This window comes from Sorex araneus, chromosome 2, assembly GCF_027595985.1.
Source record: "Sorex araneus isolate mSorAra2 chromosome 2, mSorAra2.pri, whole genome shotgun sequence".
NCBI classification, from domain to species: domain Eukaryota; kingdom Metazoa; phylum Chordata; class Mammalia; order Eulipotyphla; family Soricidae; genus Sorex; species Sorex araneus.
In genome coordinates this window covers 25,409,491-25,429,103 of record NC_073303.1, presented here as the reverse complement: position 1 = coordinate 25,429,103, position 19,613 = coordinate 25,409,491, and the positions used below count along the sequence as shown (strand labels likewise).

Below are 19,613 nucleotides of genomic sequence, written 5' to 3'. Positions count from 1 at the left end.
GACTCAAAAACAAAAAAAAATTCACTGTTTCCATTATCACAGTAATAGAGAACATTTCCGAAAACTTGGCTTTTGGTAAGCCAAGTGGGAACTTCGCCACCAGCCCCCAACTGGGCACTGTTCAGGGAGCAGCTGGCTGGAGGAGCGAGTGCTTTCCAAGCAAGTCCCTGCCTGGCAGGCGGTGCCCAGCAGGTTTTGCTGATGATCTGCAGCGAGTAACGGAGTTCTGGAGAAAGCCTGGCCTCTGTCCCTGGCGTGCGAGGACCTGGAGGTGCAGGTCACTCCCAGGTGGAGTGGTCTGGACAGGACTAACTGTGGAGGGGGAAAGGCGCTGGCCTTGCCAGGGCCAACCCGGTTCTCCTGAGCCCTACCACGAGGAAACCCTGATCACAGACAACACAAAACCCAGGTTTCTTATTCTTGGCTTGTAAGGCGTGGGTCCTTTTGTTGCCGCTGTTTTAATAAACTGGTTTTTAAGGCACCATGTTTTACAGTTATTCTTGAGTTTCAGACATAACGTACCAAGATCAATCCCACCAGCAGGGGCTGGAGTGATAGCACAGTGGGTAGGGCGTTTGCCTTGCACACGGCTGACCCGGGTTCAATTCCCAGCATCCCATATGGTCCCCTGAGCACGGCCAGGGGTAATTCCTGAGTGCACAGCCAGGAGTGACCCCTGAGCATCGCTGGGTGTGACCCAAAAAGAAAAGAAAAGAAAAGAAAAAAAAGAATCCCACCAGCAGTGTCAGCTTCCTTCCACCAGCGCCCCCAGGTTCCCTCCCACCCCTCACCTGCACACACATCATTTTAAGTATGGATGTTGTTGAACATTGTTGGCTGTGACTTAGAGGGACGGATATGCCACACCTCCACACTGCTGGTGCACTCAGAGCGCTGACAATTTTGACCAGAGCAGCTCATTCTAACCGCCTGCCCTTTCAAACTGTTGACAATGGGACTGTTAGGATGGGGTTTAAGGAGAGCACGTTCATATATTCTCATGCTGGCATTACCTCAGTGCCAGAAAACTACCTCATGCAAAAATCTTAGTAAACAAGAATGCAGCCAATTCTGTAGCCCAGTAACTATTCTCATTACCTGTCCACTTATCTCTCATCTTACTTTTTTTTTGAAGTATTTTAATAGACACACACTTAACTTTCCCCAAGTATGCATGACCATTTATTTGGTATCTTAACAACCAGCTTCATGCAGATGACCAAAGCCCGTCCTGTTCTTGCCACAAGACCTTTACTAGGTAGAACGCGCACTTTTTAGAAAGAGGCCACCCTCACAAAACATTTAAAAAGCACACCCACTGGGGCTGGAGCAATAGCACAGTGGGTGGGGCGTTTGCCTTGCATGCGGCCGACCGGGGTTCGATTCCCAGCATCCCATATGGTCCCCTGAGCACCGCCAGGGGTAATTCCTGAGTGCAGTGCCAGGAGTGACCCCTGTGCATCGCCAGGTGTGACCCAAAAAGAAAAAAAAAAAGGCACACCCACTGAGGCATACTCATGAGACACCTGACTTTACCTTTTCTCCTTTAACAATGAAGAAACAAAATACAATTCAGTGTTAGATATTTATGTGCCCCAAGCAGGAAACAGCTCTGGCCCCAACCCAGGTAGCAGGCTAGTATGAACAAAGGACAACTGTTTTGCCCCTGACAGATGTAAGAGCAACACCACCAATGAGCTATGTATTTTTTTGCCCATTGCCAGGGGTTTCATTTTACTTTTTGAGGCAAACTTTTTCCTAAAAAGATGCCCTACCTGCAAACTACTTCTCACTGAAACAGCATTTGTAGTGGTCCATAGAAGCTTTCTATACAAGATGGTCCACAGGTTTCTATATGGCCACCACCATGCCGTAGCCAGAACCGTGAGCTTTCTACACTGAAGCTGGAGCTGAGCTGAGTAATCACCTGTGCCAGGTACAAGTCTGTCTCACGGATCTTTTCATCCACTTTGTTTTCAAGGAAACAATTCCATCTCTCCAGAACAGGGAGGATCTTGGTTGACATCTAGTAATTATCCATCCTTGAAAGTGGCTTCACCCTCAAATAAATTCTTTTTTTGGGAGGAGGGGGTCAGGGCTTGTTTGGGTCCCACCGGCTGTGCTCAGAGCTAATTCCTGGCTCTGAACTCAGGGATGACATCTGGGTTGGCTGCTTGCAAGGCAGGCACCTGCCCCGCTGTACTCGGTATCTCCGGTCCCTCAAATAAATTCCTAAAGAGAACTTTGAATCTCATATTTGGTAGTACTTTAAAATACCAGTTGAAAAACCACACACAGGGGCTGGAGCGACAGCATAGTAGGTAGGGGGTTTGCCTTGCACTCGGAAGACCTGGGTTCGATTCTCAGCATCCCATATGGTCCTGAGTGCCGTCAGGAGTAACCCCCGTGCATTCACACACAAAACCAAATTGCCATTATTTTGTTCTTGCCTTTCTGACTGGACTGATGTCCAAGACATGAGGACTCTGATTTGGCAGATATGGTCAACAGGAAGGTGTTATTACAGGGGGAGGTATCTGGTGTGGACAGTGCAGTGGGGCAGGGTGCTTGCCTTGCACGCAGCTGACATATGGACCCCACAGCTCACAAGGAATAATCCCTGAGCACCACTGGGTGTGAGGCAAAAATCTTAAAAGAAAAACTTTCTTACAGCCCAAATGTGAACTGTTAGTTCCCATTGCTCCCTGACAAACAATCCAGAATTAAGTGGTTTACACTGTACTTTTCCATCTCTGGGGGTGAGGGATAGCAGCAAGGCTTAGCAAAGTGCCTGAATTTTTTCTCCAGGCTGATTAAGATGTGGACACCCAGGCCCGGTGGCCTTGCTGAGTTTTTTCATAGGGTCACTCATAAAGGCAAGTTGCTTCTGGAGAACCGGGAACATGGTGACAGCCCCTCAAGAGATTCTGAGGTGACAGCCACCTGAGAACAATGCTCCCCCTCTCCCTCTCGGGACGAACAGTCACCAAATGCAGCTCATTCAAGGAAAAAGGGTTAGGAAGCACCCGACGCTCAGGTGGGCAGCATCTGGGTCCTTGCAGAAACCCTCAAAACTCAGGTTACTTACATAACCTCAAGATTTGCATGCAGTTCATTCTGCTTCCAAGAGTTACCATTTCCCTCTATAATTAGAAAATTGAAAGTAACCAGTGTGACCATTTTAAGGGCACAACGGAGAATGAAGCTCAAATTGCAGGGCAGCTGACGGAAAGGCAAATGGAATGAATTAAAAATCCTAAGGAAAAAAATTTGGGAGGGTAACTAGGTCATGTCAACTTGCTTACTGAAAAGTTAACATTTAACAGCTCTTATTTCCTGGCTTAAGGGGAATAATCTGAGGTTGTAACAGCGCCATAGTCTACAGGCCAGTGGGTAAAACACAAAGGTCCTCTCTGGCGTCCTTCAGACCAGATCTTCCCCATCAGTCATCTGAGAGCAAACCACTCCTCTCCCAAGGCCAAGTGGAAGGCTGCAGGTTCTGCCCACTTACGAGCAGCTCTCGAGGGGCTAAAGGGTTTCCTGGTGGACATATGGGACATAGAACAGTTACAGGTGGGGGAAATCAATCACACTTTGCTGGTTCTTCTGAGACAGTTGTACTTTGTCCTAGAGAACACCAAGTGTCCCACAGCCCTGGGAATTCTTCGTCCTTGCACTGACGTGGCCGCTGGAGACCACCTCCACTGATCAGTTGGGAAGACGGCTGAGCTGAAAAGGGCTCAAGTACCGGCTTTACGCTGGAGTGTCCCAGGTTTGAAATACGGCACCGGTGGGGCCAGGGAAATTAGACCTGGGCTTCCCACAAGCAAAGCACGTGCAGGCTACTGAAGCCACTCCCCGTGCCAGGGACTGAACTCGGGCCTCCTGCAAGCAGAGCTCACTGGAGACAGAGCCATCTTCTTCACCGCCCTCCCCGCCCCCAATTACCGAGCTGTATCCCAGGGCGGCACTCTTAGTTACAATGGAACAGTTCATGCAGTTTCAGGGTGGGGGAGGCCTTTCTACAAGGAATACTGGAAACGACACAAATAAAACTTTTTACTTTCAATAGAATGAGTATACTTAGGGGCCAGTGACACAAGGGCACAGCATGTAGGGTGCTTACCCGGCACGTGGCTGACATGGGTGGGTTCCATCCCTGACACTCCACGTGGTCCCCAACCAGGAGTGGTCCCTGAGCCAAGAGCCAGGAATAAACCCTGAGCCAGCTGGGTGTGGCCTCAAAAACCAAAACCAAAAGGCAAAAACAACCAGTGCAACTGTAACGGGTCCATTCAGTACAGAAAAACAACCAGTTTCAAGTCAGGATATTATATAATTATTCAGCCTCCTAGGTAATGCTCAGGGGGTTTCTGGAGCTATTGCAACAAACCTAGGCTAGGCCAGATGGCTGTAGGCCTGGGCCACAGATGTGATGGGGGAAGCCCACGGTAAACGGAGAACTGCCAGAAAGAGTCTTTGAGCAGCACCGGGGTGTGGTCCTCACCCCCACCAAGAAAGTGTTTGCTTCCTGGTCCGGCCATTTTAATAATTTACCCTAAGGAGTCAGTCAAATGCATAAAAATCGTTTTATGGTGTTTATTAACCCAGGGCCTTAGAATTTCCAAGTCCTTGGCATTTTGAACATACTGCAATTGCAACTGAGGAAGCATTTGGAGTTTTGTGATTCCCGCCCCACCTCCAATTTAAAGACCAAAAGCCCACAAAATGACCACCTGTTCAAACTTAAAATGTGCAATTTCACTGTAAATCAAAAAAGGAAAAAAAAAAAAGGTGGGGGAGTAAGCGGAGGGACAGTATGGTGGGTAAGGCGCTTGCCTTATCTATGGCTGATCCCGGGTTTGGTTCCTGGCACCCCACATGGTCTCAGGCCTGCCAGGAGAGATCCCGGAGCACAGATCTAGAAGTCCCGAGCACGGTGGATGTGGCCCCAACTCTTCCCCCCAAATAAATAAAACTGAAAAATATACTCACCCAATTCTTCCCTCCATCCTGAAACTAGGATCAGACCAACTTAGGCAATATATATAAATCTGGAAACGTGCACGTTATTAAATAATCTGTTTATTGTACTGCATTTACAAAGAAAACAGACAATGTGCCCAGTAGAAAGAATAAAAATGTATTTGGGATTTTATTTCTAACTGACAGCAAATAGAAATCCTTTAGTGAGATTGTGGCAATTTGACGATATAATTAAGTTCAATAAAGGTACACGGGGTACTTGGAAGGTCAAATTCATAGCTGCCTCTTTCTACGGCTTCTAATTTATCTGGCTCCTTAAATAATAGGGGGGAAAAAAGCCCTTATTTGATGCGTAAACATTTCCAAAATGAAGTAACAGGTTCTCTCTTATTAAAACTCCTTTCCATATCAATTGTTAAAATGGGTCTGTGTGTGCGTGCATGTGTGTGCATTTTGGTTATTTCACCTTAATATCACAATTCTTTTAATTCCACAATTGTGATTTTACAGTATAGAAAAGGATTCCGTTCTCGTCGGCTATTGCTTTAGATGTACGTATATACCGTTGAAAGCCCAAAGTGGGGTTAGAATTGCTGAAGGATTTTCCCTGCCGTTGTTTGGTACAATCTATGCTTTTTTCGTGATAGGTGCATAGTCAACCTCACCTAAGATTCTTTCTACAGGAACATGTCTGATTTCGGAACCGCCCGATCAGAGTCCGAGGAATGGCTGGTGCGCAGCGCTCGGGGCAGCACGGTCAGTTCTCACTGGATTGCATCATGGACGGCACCGCGTCTGCCTCTGCCACTGTCGGTGGACAGAGGACAGAAAACTGATTCCCATCTCTCACAGTAGGATGGCAGCTCCCTCACCGTCTCCAGGGCGGGCGGCTTTGCAAGCAAGAGCCCCACGCGGCCGCTCCTTGGTGCTCTGTAAATCCGTCTCGCAGCCGCTTCTGGAGAACGCGGCGATCCCCCAGGCCCGCTTGGTCCATGCTCAAAGAGCTACTGGGACCCTAATCTTTCCCCTCTTTTGCCTTTTAAGATGGAAGAAGTATGTAATGTCGGGGGCAAAGCTAGAACAGGTATACCCCAAAATGAAAATTTACAAAGCCATTTCTCATTAAAAAAAAAAAAAAGTCTCAAGTACAACTCAGTCATCTCAAAATTGCAGTTTAAATCTGACATCATAGAATATAGCAGCAGAGAATGGCTAATCCTAAAAACAACAAAGAACAAAAGAAACAAAAAAATCCGTGTCCACCCCAAAACACACATACTCACAGATACACGCACTCGCACGTGCGCGCGCACGCACACACACACACACACACACACACACACACACACACACGCAAAAGGGGGGGACCCCAATCCTCCCCACACAAAAAAAAACACCAGCAACTCTCATTTAAAAAAAAAAGGGCCACCCTACCCCTCCCTTGGTTCTTTTATTTGGGGATTTTAAGACCTGAAGCCTCTGAAGAAATCAGAGAGGGAAAGTGCTCCAAGGCCAAACTTTAAGACAAGATTGGGGGTAAAAAATAAAGAACGCTGCTTTAAAAAAAAAAAAAAAGCAGGGGACTGATTTTGTTTCCTTTTGCTGCGGGGCTGGCAGATCCGAAGCAGAGCCTCACCGTGCAAGGAAGGGCCCCACTCCGAGCCGCCTCTCGGGTCCCAAGATGGGGGGGGCTGTGCGGGGAAGAACAGGAAATGCCACGGCATCTGCCTCTCGGGCAGGAAATCTCTGCAGCCCAGGCTGCCTTCCAGAAGCTGCCTCGGATTCTTCAGTCACGGGGCAACAGACTCAGGTGCCGAGTCAAGTGCCAGGCAAGGACTCTCACACCAGAGACGCCCATCGAGGAGCTGCTGTCGCAGGCAGACAGGGAACTCCCGGGAAAGGACCCTTTTGCCCGACAACTGTGGCTCTGAGGGAATCACTAGCCAATGGCTTTGTTCTTGTTACCATCAAAAAAAAAAAAAATCAGACTGAAGATTCACGGATCTTACGGAGTTATTAAGGGATGAAAGGAATTTGACGGTGCTCTGAACAGTGATAAAACACTACCCACGTTGGATGTTTCTACAGCGCATTTACAAAGACAGTGGCAGGAGAGAATGTGGATAGAGAGAGCGAGAGAGCCAATCCAGGAGGATGGTGCAGCCTGGACGCAGCACGTTTAATGCCCCTGCTGTGCAGGAAGCGCCAGTCTTCTCCCCGTCTCTGCCTCACGCTGGCGCTGGGACGCGCTCACACAAGCCTTAGAGCTCTCTGAAAAAGGACGCAGGCGCATAATTGAAAGGATGTCCTAATGCAAAGACAGGGCACAGGGCGAGAGATTGTTTCACATTTCAGAACCTTAGTCTTTGGCGGAGCCCGATCAAGGCCAGATTCACCTAGGATGCGCCCCAGGGCCGTGGGAGAAATCTCCACAGTGTCAAGTAAGCACCCCCCAAATGAACAGGCTAGATTAAAAGGAAAAAAAAAAAACCAAAACCCCAACAATCTAGAAACCCTTGAGGAGAGCTTCACCCTGAAGAGGGACACAGGCAAGAGCAGAGGGGCGGGCCGCGGCCGGCGGAGGTCTCTGCAGCTGCGCCGGGCAGGCCTTACGAGTTGAGCCACGGGTGCCGGAGACAGTCGGCGGCGGTGGCTCTCTTCTCGGGGATCAGCTCCAACATGGGCAGTAAGAAATCCGTGAAGCCGGCTGCCTCTTCCTGAGACCACTCATACTTCTCCACCAGGACCTCAAAAAGGCCCCAGGGTTTCAGTTTCGTGATGTGTTTCAGGTCACCTGTGGCAAAGACAGTGGGAATGAAACAAATGGGCCACCCGGGACCAGCCACAAGACCCTGCCATGGAAATCCCTCTGCCGGCGATGTCTACGAAGAATCAGGTGGTCGTCAGAACCCGGTCCCTCCCCGCTCTCCCCACCCCCAGCGAATAGGGAAAGTCTAGACAATCCGGCAACTCCCATGGCGATTCAGAGGCATTGTATCAGCACATAGTCAATCTGTTCTCTTGTGGGGCTCGATATTCCAGTCCATACTGCTTCAAAATGCACCAGCAGCTTAAATACAGAGCCCCAAACATGCAAACATGTATGTATCAAAAAGAACCCCATACGTATTTCAGATACAGCTGTAGCACATGTATTTGTCAGTGCAATTTTTCTTCTTTGAAGTGACAATTTTTACAAGATGCAAAGGTCAGTGGCGTATTATAAGATCAATGACCTACTATTCTGTGGGCAGCTAAAGACTACATACTCGGTACACACTGCCATAATTTGAGCACACAAACACTTTGATAAAGCAATTTGCTATTTTTCTATAAAAGTATTTTAGAAATGATTGAAAATGGGTGGGGTTCTGGGCCACACCTGGTGGTGCTCAGGGATCACTCCCGGGTGATACAGGGTGCCAGGGGTTGAACCCACACCGGCTGTGTGGAAGTTCCCTAAACACTGCACAACTGCTCCAGCCACTGGCCTCTGAGCACAGAGAAAAACAGATTTCCCCCCTTTAGGAGTAGAAGCTGAGGTTGTAAGGAAAAGAGACGGTGAAACAGAGGAATAAAAAGGCAGCAGTTTTTTAGACCCCTCTTAGGATATACTTTCCCATTTCAGCTTTTTAAAATGTTAGCTGGATACATAAAAAATAGACATTTAAACGTGCCATTATATATTATGAAGTAAAACCCTTGGTGATTGTTTTATCGGCTTCCTTCACCAATAAATGAGAGTATAAACACAGGACATGGCAAAGTGTTGGTGCTGAAGTAACGGCTGGGTGTCACAGGATGCAACAGCCCGCCTTAAGGAAGCTAATGCCAAGGCTGGAGAGAGCCTGAAAGGCTGAGACAAGCTCCCAAAGCACGGCGGGGAGTGACCCCAGCATCACCAGGCGTGGGGCCCTGGAACACAGGAGCCTGAACTAAACGCCATCCCAAACTGCCACTTCAGAAATGTGTACAAGGAGTAACCAAGCGACAATGTGCCGTGCACCAGCTACTTTACATGACTTTACGCACACTAACTCGTTTATGTGCAACTGCTGGGGTTGAAGCGCTAGCACAGCGGGGAGGGCGTTTGCCTTGCATGCAGCTGACTCGGGTTTGATTCCCAGAATCCCATATGGTCCCCTGAGCACCGCCAGGAGTAATTCCTGAGTGCAGAGCCAGGAGTAACCCCTGTGCATTGCTGGGTGTGACCCAAAAAGAAAAGTAAATAAATAATACTAAAAGATTGCTGTCACCACTTTTCAAAAAACAACAAAATAAAGCCTGGTCATGTGACACAGGTCACATAACTAGTAGAACTGGGACTTGAACCCCAACAGTTTTGGCTCCAGCCTTTGTTCTCAGAATTTATTTTTATTTTATTAAAGATCAAATCCAGGGTGTAGCATACACGTGATCTAATCTTGGCGTTCGACTGCTTTTATTTCACCTTTCTGCAATAAAAGTAGGAGCTTTCTTTTGGAGGGGGTGGTGCATGTGAACACATACCCAGCTGTACTTACCTTATTTAAAATAACTGCCTCTTCCAAGTCTGGGAACAAACACATGAATTTTACCTTTTTTGGTGAAAAATTCCTTGGAATATTTTCCTGCCACAATGAGCTTGCGAGGCACCTTCCCCAGAAGTTCTATGATCAATGCAATGTGATCTGTATGTTCCAAACATTTCAAGAGGGGGGAAAAAAGACATACATAACAGGAGTAACATACAGTTCTAGATACCGCAGAAAGAGTAGCATGCACACCTCTCTGTAAAGCGTTTCGGGTTGGCTCTGTGCGAAACGGGCAGAGGAGGACTCTATCCAGCGAGTGGAGAGTCCAGGAGACCGGAAAGACACGGGAGCCCACTGCGGGCCCCCCGGAGGAAACTACAGACAGTCCTGGTGTGAATGCTCTGCTTCCTGGAGCTGGGTCCCTAGGGCCTAGACGAGAACTACGGTAACGATACTACCTCTGCGATTGAAGAAGTCCTGGGAATATTTCCCACTGAGGGCAAAGCGTCTTGGAATTCTGCCTATCAGCTCTATAATGTGCGCAATGTGGTCTAAAATAGAAGGAAGGGCAAGAAGAACAGGATCAAGGACAAGGTGCCAGAATCTCTTCTGTATGAATAGCTTCTTAAAGTACGAGCTGCTTTATACATAACTACAAATAAACCCAGAGACGCTTGGGGGAGGCTGGGACAGGCCCAACTGCTCCAGGTGCTTGGCCGCCAAGTCCCACTCTACGGAACACGGGCTCGACCCACCTCTTTGTTCCTCTTTATCAACACAATGCTGTCCACGTGTAAGAAATCGGGTAGACTGTTTGGTGTTAAGGTCAAGCAACCCATTTGCCTTAGGAATTCTAGAACTTGTAAGACTGTTCTGGGGTTAGAGCAGCAATTACGGTATTAAGAATGATGCTGCCAATGAAGACAGCCACACTCTCAGTAAGTTTTATAAAACTTTTATAAAACGACTGTATAAAAGGCCCAAACTTAGGTAACAGTCTATTTTAAAGATGAGAAAAAGAACCTTGGGTAGAACGACCTGCTTGAATCTCTAGGGTTGGTAATAATTAGAACACTAATAAAAAGCCACATCATTTTTTAGGGTGGGGACACTTCTGGTTCTGTGATGAGGCCAGATGCCATGCCAGGACCTGGACCTGTGCCGCAGTGGGCACGCTAGGCATTCTCGCTGGCCCTGAAAACCTCATTTCAACATGTTTAATCTCAGGGTTTGTGTGTGTGTGTTTGGGGGGGGGGGGGTGCAGGCGTGGGAATAGGGTCGTGGTTGGGCTGCACTGGCAGTGCTCAGAGCTTACCCCTGACTCTGTACTCAGGGATTACCGCCTGTGGGCTCTGGGGACCATTAAGATGCAAGGGATCAAACTTGGGATGGCCAGGCGTGTAAGGCAAGTGCGCTACCCACTGCACTATCACTCTGGCCCCTCTAGCACAAACATTTTAAAAGTATCATTGCACTTGGCTATCTGAAGGTCCCGGTAGTGCAGTGCTTCGCACCTGTCACAATGTGACCTCGGTTAGGGCTGGAGCAATAACACAGCGGGTAGGGCGTTTGCCTTGCACGCGGCTGACCCAGGTTCGATTCCCAGCATCCCATATGGTCCCCTGAGCACCGCCAAGGGTGATTCCTGAGTGCAGAGACAGGAGTAACCCTTGTTAATTGCCAGGTGTGACCCAAAAAGGAAAAAAAAAAAAATCAAAAAGAACAGTGACCTCAGTACAGGCTGGGGGAGGTGTATTGTCTCTCACCAGAAGTGAGCTCGACTATCTGCATCACTAAGGATACTGAAGATGTTTCACAAAGTGATTTCTTTTAGCTACAAATGAGCTTTATAAATTACTTTATTCTATTTGTAGGATTACTAGGTCACTTATAAACTGCCAGTAATAGGTCAAGAAAATAGCTCACTGGCAGGCACAGACTCTGCATGCACAAACCCCTAGGTTTAATCCATGGCACCGTAAAAATATAAAATAAAAACGGAAAGAAAAGTAATGTTTCTTTCAGGGAATAATACACTAGTGGTATCCATATATGGGAATCTATGGCAAGATCATCTTTCTCATGTAAAGATGCAAGTGATAAATGAGGCTTTACATTAATTAACTCACTAGAACCTCTTTGCAGTTTTGGTTACTGTATGATTGGTTTGGTAACAAGTACCTGGCTGCCAAGAAATCGCTGCCGATTTTAGGCAGGACCTGCAAATAAATGTCTTCGTGTAAATTAACAATAAATGAGACTATGTTTTATCTTACTGTAAATTTCCAAGTGAAATATTGGTTCTTTTAATAGTTATCAAGGAAATTGTTTTTCCCTTGAAATTTTATGTTTAACTTCAGCAACCTTTTTCTGGGTTATCAATTAGTCAAAGGACTGATATACTTGGCAAAACTGAGAGAATACTTGCCATTTTGCCTCGTATAAGAAGAATTAGGGTTGCAGGATAAAGATTCAGACTGGTCCCAGCCTTACCATGAATTGTAACCAACTTTATACACACACTAAGCTAAGGTATGTAGGATAGTTTTCTGCTGGTACAAATCAAATCAAGTTGTCTGAGGTTTCATGTTAGGACTGCTGGTACTGATTGGTCCAGGAAGAAATGAATGAGGATCTGAATATCTAGGTAAATGATTCTCCTTTGGCTTCTGAGACTTCTCATATATACTTCAACTTTCGGGCATGGTAGCACAAGATCCTATACAACATTAATCTTAGGTGTTCAGCGTCCTCTGTGCCACACGTTATTTTAATAAGCAGAGAATAGAAGAAATGAATTGTGTACAGAGGTAGCTATTATAGTGTATTTTTACTAGGGGCTTATGTATAGAAAACTTTTCCTAATTGTAATCATGGAAATAGGCATTTGGCTATGGAAAATAATTAGCATAGCACTCCCCGGGACAACTGTTCAGGAGTGTCAGTAGACTTACTAACACCGCATATTAATAACTCAGGGGAGCACAATTTGAGAAACAGAGCATGTTCTTCGTTTCAGAGCATAAACCTGATTTCCATAACTATTAAGGAAGCACAGGCATGTCATACATAATCCACCTCCACACTGGGAGAGGCATTTGGGCTCGGGCTCTCTCAAGCTGCCTAAACGGTGCAACAAAAAGGCAAATCATTTCTTTGATATTTTGATACAAACTACTAATTCATCCAGTGGCACGGGTGCCACACATCTGGTGCGTGTCTTGGACTTCTCAGACGGAGCAACGCCAACAGCTTGGGCTTTTCCCATGGCTGTCACTACCTGGGAGTCAACCATTCTGCTGGAAGCGGAATGGACGCGCAGACGTCAGTATTGAGAAAGAAAACTGGCCTTAGTTTTCGAAAGCGGGAAAAGAATGCTACAGGCCACCCTCTTTCCCAAAGGGGAGCTGGCCTGTGCGCTCAGGCAGGGTGCTGGCGACGAACTGGGAGTCGTGACTGCGCACAAGTTTAGGAGCAGAGAGAACCGAGCACTGATACAGCAGGAATGCACTATCCTCCCTGTGATCTAATTACTCAGCGTACTAGCAGGACGTGTGTCTGGGAGAGGCTCACCTTCGTCCCGGGTGTATTCTTCCCCCGAGTGGGGCTCGAACAGGTAGTCCCCTGTCGCCAGCTCAAAGGCCTAAGGGAGAGACAGCAGTGTTTGGCTCCTCCACTTTCCTCCTCCCCGTTACAACCCACAGATGATCAGTCTCAGACTTTCCCCAAAGCTCTTCCTCCTTCCTATCTCGTAAATGGATCTAGAACATAGTAAAGTCAGTTTGTATCACCGTGTGGATTATTCCTCTCCCCCTGACACGCACCAATTCAGCTTTCAGGTTTTACTTTTTGTTCAGAAAGGGGCACATCTGGACTGAAGTATTTTCACTCATCTTCGGCGTTTTAATTTGGGGCCCTCCCTGGTGCTGCTCAGGGCTCACGCCTGGTGCGGCTGCAGGGACCCGAGCGCGTGCTTGGGGTCGGCTACAGTTCCCAGGGGTTTTTCTGCACTATAATTTTGTGCATCTAGAAACTGAGATTCTGTTCCCAAAATTTAAAATCCAGAGATTTCACTATGTCTTTAGTGTTTGGTTAAAAAAAAAAGAGAGAGAGAGAGAGAGGAAAAAAAGAGAAAAAGTATTTTAAAATTCTAGCTATGCACAGTAGTCTCTCAAGTGTCCAAAGTAGGAAGTTCCCAAATTTCTATGTCTACAGAAAGGAAAATATTTAAGTAAATTTATTCATAAAGTCACTCAATTTCTACGTGACTGGAAAGTTACCATCCACCAGCCGGATGACAGGTATTTGGCATCCGTCTCCCAGAACAAGAAAACCTCCCCTGTCAAGGGGATCTGCAGGCGTTTACTTCTTTAGATTAAGTGTAATACAGCACGGAAACACAGCAGCTGGGTTCATTGATTTTTTTTTTTAACTCAATATAACAACAGTTAAAAAAAAAATGATTGTACTGATACGAAAGTGGGGTTAAGTCAAGTGCCTGTACCTGGCGATTCTGATTAAGCCTATAGTATAATCAGTTCATGATCTCCAGGGCCGTGAGGCAGATTTAACTGGGCACACGCTGACCTAGGGGCCAGGCACAGGCCCCAGCGGCTTGCGAGTGTCTCACGTCAGCTGCTGAGGGCAGAAGGTCCTCCATCACTGGGCAAAGTCACAAGCCCACAAGTTTCAGGACTGTCTCACTGTCAGGGAGGCGATGGCTTCCTGTGGGGCTAAGCCCGCCTTAGATCATGATGCAACCCACAGTCATTTCCCTACTCTAAATTATGAAATTATTGAGATTTATAGTCCCAAAGCAGAACAGAAAACCAAAACCTGAAAGATCCCCCCTCCCCCGAATGGAGTCTTTTTTCTTTCTTTTTTTTTTTTTTGCTTTTTGGGTCACACCTGGCGATGCACAAGGGTCACTCCTGGCTCTGCACTCAGGAGTTACCCCTGGCGGTGGTCAGGGGACCATATGGGATGCTGGGAATCGAACCCGGGTCGGCCGCGTGCAAGGCAAACGCCCTACCCGCTGTGCTATCACTCCAGCCCCCCTAGAATGGAGTCTTTTTTTTTTATCAAAATTTGCCAACCTCTTCTAAAACCAGTACTCCAAGTTTACAAAACAAAGTCTCATAGTGGGAATTCAACAGATGCAAGTTTTTTTTTTTTTTTTGGCTGTTTGGGTCACACCTGGTGATGCACAGGGGTTACTCCTGGTTCTGCTTCTGCACTCAGGAATTACTCCTGGTGGTGCTCAGGGGACCATATGGGATGCTGGGAATCGAACCCGGGTCAGCTGCGTGCAAGGCAAATGCCCTACCTGCTGTGCTATCGCTCCAGCCAAGTTTTTTTTTTTTTTTTTTTAATGAATGAAACAAACTTGTGATTTTTTTTTTTTTGCTTTTTGGATCACACCTGGCAATGCACAGGGATTATTGCCGGCTCTGCACTCAGGAATTACCCTTGGCAGTGCTCAGGGGACCATATGGGATGCTGGGATTCAAACACGGGTTGGCCGCGTGCAAGGCAAACAAACGCTCTACCCGCTGTGCTATCGCTCCAGCCCCCACTTGTGAATTTTTCCTGAAAATTTTCATCTAGGTACTTAAATCTAGTCAGAGAAAGGCCTCCAAAAACACTATTTTTGGCACTTAAGGTATTTGATAGCAGTTACAAGTTTACAAATGAGGTTAAAAGCAAAACCCCAAACCACCCCCTGTGCCTTTGGAGGCCTGCTGGGCACAGAATGCTAAACGCCAGGAGTCTCTGGAGGTCCCGAGCTGCCTTCACCGGCTGCGGCTGTGTCTCTGGAACCAGCGAGCACGGGGTTCTTAGAGCGGGGGCCCGAGCACAATGCCAGCAGCACTGCCAGGAGCAGTCCCTGGCACAGCGACAAGGTGTGGGGACCCCCCTCGCTGCACAAGGCCATGGAAGGAGCAACGCCGGATGTTTGTGGCTCCACGGTTCTGAGAATTCAGGCGTCTCCAGACACAAGACCCAGCCGCCAGTGGGAACTCACCAGTTCCCCTTGTGCGTGTGAGCTGGCCGGTGTGCTACCCTGAGCCCACGGGCCGGTTTGTGATTACCACACTCAAGTCAAGGCGAGGGGCAGAGCATTACCATGCACGCAGTGCTCCAGATGTCGGCAGGGGTGTTGTAGCCAGACCCAATCAGGACCTCCAGGGAGCGGTACTGCCGGGTTTGAATATCTTCAGTGAAGTGTTTGTGCTGAGTGAAGGAAACAGTATTTTAGCATCCATTTTTTCCTCAACAGTCATCTTAATAATTAAGATGAAAACAAAGCCTGAAAGTTTGCCCTAAACTAGTTTTATTTAGCTAATTTTTATTATTTTGATATGAGTAGTCTCAAACGCCACTGTTTCTTTTTACACACAGTCTACCGCCCAAGGTAAGTCTACACTTAAAAGACACAGTACCCAAATAGCATTCACAGATTTTTTGCTGTGATACTTGGGGGTGGGGGCCGGGGTGTCGGGCCGCTCCCGGCGATGCCTGCGCACACACAGTCCACCAGAGTGACCCCCGAAGAGCCAGGAGCCAGTCCTGGGTACCACGAGGTGCGGTCCGAAAACACAATAAAAAAAGATGACAGCTGTTAAGGAACTTGAACTCAAGGTGGAGGTGAGCTGTACACACAGTCTTGGGACAGGAATGAAACGAGAAGGCACGGGAAGCTTTCTCTGCTCTGTAGTGAGGGGCCCGGGCAGAGCCCTGGCATTCATTCGGAGTCACACAGCTTAGGAGGCTACGAGAACACGAGCCAGCTTCCCAATGGCGAGGGCCAACTCTGACGCCGCTTCTCGTCTGCTGGTTTTGTTTTGGGGTGTATAGGCGGGAGCCCAGGTTTCCAGTGTAGAGTACACAAGCACACACTAACTACCCTCGCTACCTTTAATCGATCACAAACCACACAAAAATAATACAGAATATTCTTTTTTTTTTTTGGTTTTTGGGTCACAGCTGGCGATGCACAGGGGTTACTCCTGGCTCTGCACTCAGGAATTATTCCTGGCGGTGCTCAGGGGACCATATGGGATGCTGGGATTTGAACCCGGGTCGGCCGAGTGCAAGGTAAACGCCCTACCCACTATGCTATCACTCCAGCCCCAATACAGAATATTCTTTAAAAGATGTCCATTAAGAAAAGATGTCTTAAGTGAGTAACAGTATTAAGGCACTCACTGCAAATCAAAAATAGGTACGGGGACACACATGTATGATACCCACTCAGTAACAGGACTGCAAATCACAGAATACGAGAGAAAGAGAAGAGACGTGCCTGCCATAGAGACGGGTTTCCCTGCGGAAGGCAACTGGTGGGAAAATGTACCCTAGTTGAAGGGATGGGTGTTGAAACATTGTATAACTGAAACTCAATCATGAATAACTTTGTAACTATCCATCTAAAGGTGATTCAGTTAAAAAAAAAAGTGTGGTAGTGACAATATATCCAATAAGGAACACCCAACCAACTAGCTTTAACATAAATTCTAAATCAAGAAAAAGTTCCCAAAATAAAGTGAATGGGAAGGCTACATTCTGTAAGTAAGATGTTCAGAGATGCTCACTTTCGACAGCGGGGCGCTTTTTCTGGGTGGGGGGACAGTGCACGGCACCTGGTGGTGCTCAGGGGCTGCTCCTTGCTGTGCTCAGGGATGCTGGACATCAAACTTGAGCCTCCAGGAAACACAGCATGTGCTCTGGCATGCTGAGCTATTCCCCCAGCCCCGGCCCAGATGGGGTAAGTCTGAGCACAGGCATTGAACACAGAGAAGAACAGATGAAACAGAGGTGGCCAAAAGGTGACAGTACTACTTAACCTGCGTGGACTGAGGCAGGCAGGGAATACTTTGTTATTCCATTCTCCTTTTGCTAATAGATTTGAACTTTTCTATGATAATAAATGTTAATAGCAAATTAAAAAAAAAATTCAGCGTTATTTTTTTTAAGATGTCACCTAGCAATCAGGGTAACGGAATTACAAAGTACAATCAGTTCTTCACAACCACAAACCAAATTCTCATGTATTCCTAGTCATTCAAAACAGAGTAGCGAGCTTACCACCCAGCAGGCATTCCCAAGGTCGGCGATCTTTACTTTGAGCTTATCCGCATTTTTTGGCTCGAGGGGATTAACAAGAAAATTTCCAGCAGCAGATTTCCCTACAGACAACAGCAACAGACATCGGTAAAACACCCCAGGAGTCATTAAAGGTTTGAATGAAACGTATACCTAGGTCCCCCACTGGAGGACGACAACACCCCCCCTTCCCCAGCTCCCCAAGATAACAAGAGTCCTGCAACCCTTTGAGTTTCCAGAACTGAGACCTCCTCTTTCTTTTCCCTCCCCGGGGGCTGGGGACACACCCCGCAGTGCTCTGGGAAGCAAAAGGGGTGGCAAACACGGAATCCAGGCTGGCTGCATCCGAGGCAAGTGCCCCGGACACGGTACTAGGAAATGTTGCATCTGCACGCGGGAAAGAACTCACACTTGGCTGGAGAGTGGAGGGTGGCGGATACCTGCCGAAAAGTGACATCACAGAAACACCCCTACTTGGTCCAGACACTCCTAACCCTGGCGTGCAGGTGCCAGGCACAGGCCGGCATAGGTACCTTTGTTATCCACGGGGCCGTTCCGCTCCTGCTCATCTTCACAGGGCATCTCTGACCGAATGCTCTCCTGGAGTTGGCTAATGTCCTGTCCACAAAACGACTGATCTACATTGGCTGGAGACTGGCAGACCATGGTGTCTGGTGGCACCTCAGAAGCTAGCAATGCACAAGCGTCTGTGTCTTGAGATCTGCTATCTCCGTTTTGGGAGTTGACAAAGTTAGGTTCCTGCTTCAAGTTTTGGACACCACAGTCATTAGCATTATGGAGATCCTCTTTAAGCATCATTGTTTCTTTGTTATTGTTCTCAGTGTAATTAACGACTTCAATTACTCCATTGCAGTTAATTTCTCCTGCGCCACCCTCTACACCGAGTGGGGTGAGTGAGTGATCCTGGCCAATGGTATGTGACTCTTCTAAAGAACAAACAGACAAAAAGGCTGTATGTGTATGCGTAGGAGTGAAAGAACAGATACTCAAGAATAAAGTATTTTCTAGAATTTATAACAGGTGGTATAAAAACATGGATAGCTAAGACCTATTTAAGGAAGGACAGAAATCTTCTTAGCCTTACCCAGTTGCTAAATGAAGTCTATGCTACATTTCCTGAGAAAAATCAGAGAAATTACATTTGAATGTTACCTGCCTGGTATTTATGGCAAATGCCATATTCTTACTGTATTCAGGGCACCCCCAGAGATGTGTTGTAAGCACGAAACCACTATTATATAACAATGATAAATTAATGTTAAATTTGCTATAAAGTAATTTTTGTGATGCTCTATTTATACCAAGTTTTTCTTGGGTCATTTTATTAGGTGGGTTCTCTTTCAAGGGTCTTTCAACAGGACTCTCTGATTCTTCTTGCTTGTTGGGTCTTTTTTGCCCAGGGCCAGACTCTTTCTCCATTTCCTCAATTTCCTGCATTCGCTTCTCTAGTAATTCTGCCTGGCGTTTCTGCTTCTTCTTCAATTTCTTCTTCTTATTCTTTGACATTTTGTCAGCCTGGGCGGAGATTACAAACAGATAAAGCCTTCAGGTGGCTAATCCATCACCCCCAGTTGGAGATAACTGTTAATTTTAATTACTTCCTAATTAAATTCCATTCTTTTCCTAATATAGCGCTTTAGTTTTGCATTAATTTAAAAAATGTGGATACTCTTACTAAGCCAAATAAAAACAAAAGCAACAGTATCTTGGTCTTCTGAGAAGTCTGTGGGGTTGGTGTATTCCAGACTCATTCCAATTTATGTCTCACCAGTATAAACTTGCTGAAGATATATGGGAATTTACTGAAGAAATTTATGGAAGAGTAGGAATTTTTTTCTCTGGGTTGGAACTCTAAAACTGTGATCAATCATAGTCAAAGAACGCATACACTCATGGCCCACAGATAAAAATTATATAAACACCTTATACTTACTGGTTTAGGCTGGGGTGCAGTACTAACTAAAAAGAAAACAAAACAAAAAAATC

General features: G+C 46.8%; 2 protein-coding genes across 2 annotated transcripts in view; one reads left to right on the top strand and one right to left on the bottom strand.

Annotated features, from left to right (window-relative positions):
• Window positions 1–3,648, top strand: part of LHFPL5 (LHFPL tetraspan subfamily member 5) — a 16,036-nt gene extending 12,388 nt beyond the window's left edge. The window contains exon 5 of the transcript XR_008628544.1: window positions 3,632–3,648. The gene's annotated coding sequence lies outside the window, so the exon portion shown is untranslated. The remainder of the gene's footprint in view (window positions 1–3,631) is intronic.
• A 1,417-nt stretch (window positions 3,649–5,065) lies between these two features.
• Window positions 5,066–19,613, bottom strand: part of SRPK1 (SRSF protein kinase 1) — a 44,523-nt gene continuing 29,975 nt past the window's right edge. The window contains exons 9-16 of the mRNA XM_055126448.1: window positions 19,561–19,586; window positions 18,929–19,142; window positions 18,140–18,553; window positions 17,589–17,689; window positions 15,627–15,734; window positions 13,074–13,143; window positions 9,564–9,656; window positions 5,066–7,780 (exon numbers count right to left, since the gene is read on the bottom strand). Coding sequence (XP_054982423.1) covers window positions 7,596–7,780; window positions 9,564–9,656; window positions 13,074–13,143; window positions 15,627–15,734; window positions 17,589–17,689; window positions 18,140–18,553; window positions 18,929–19,142; window positions 19,561–19,586 — 1,211 coding nt within the window. The 3' untranslated portion in view covers window positions 5,066–7,595. The remainder of the gene's footprint in view (window positions 7,781–9,563; window positions 9,657–13,073; window positions 13,144–15,626; window positions 15,735–17,588; window positions 17,690–18,139; window positions 18,554–18,928; window positions 19,143–19,560; window positions 19,587–19,613) is intronic.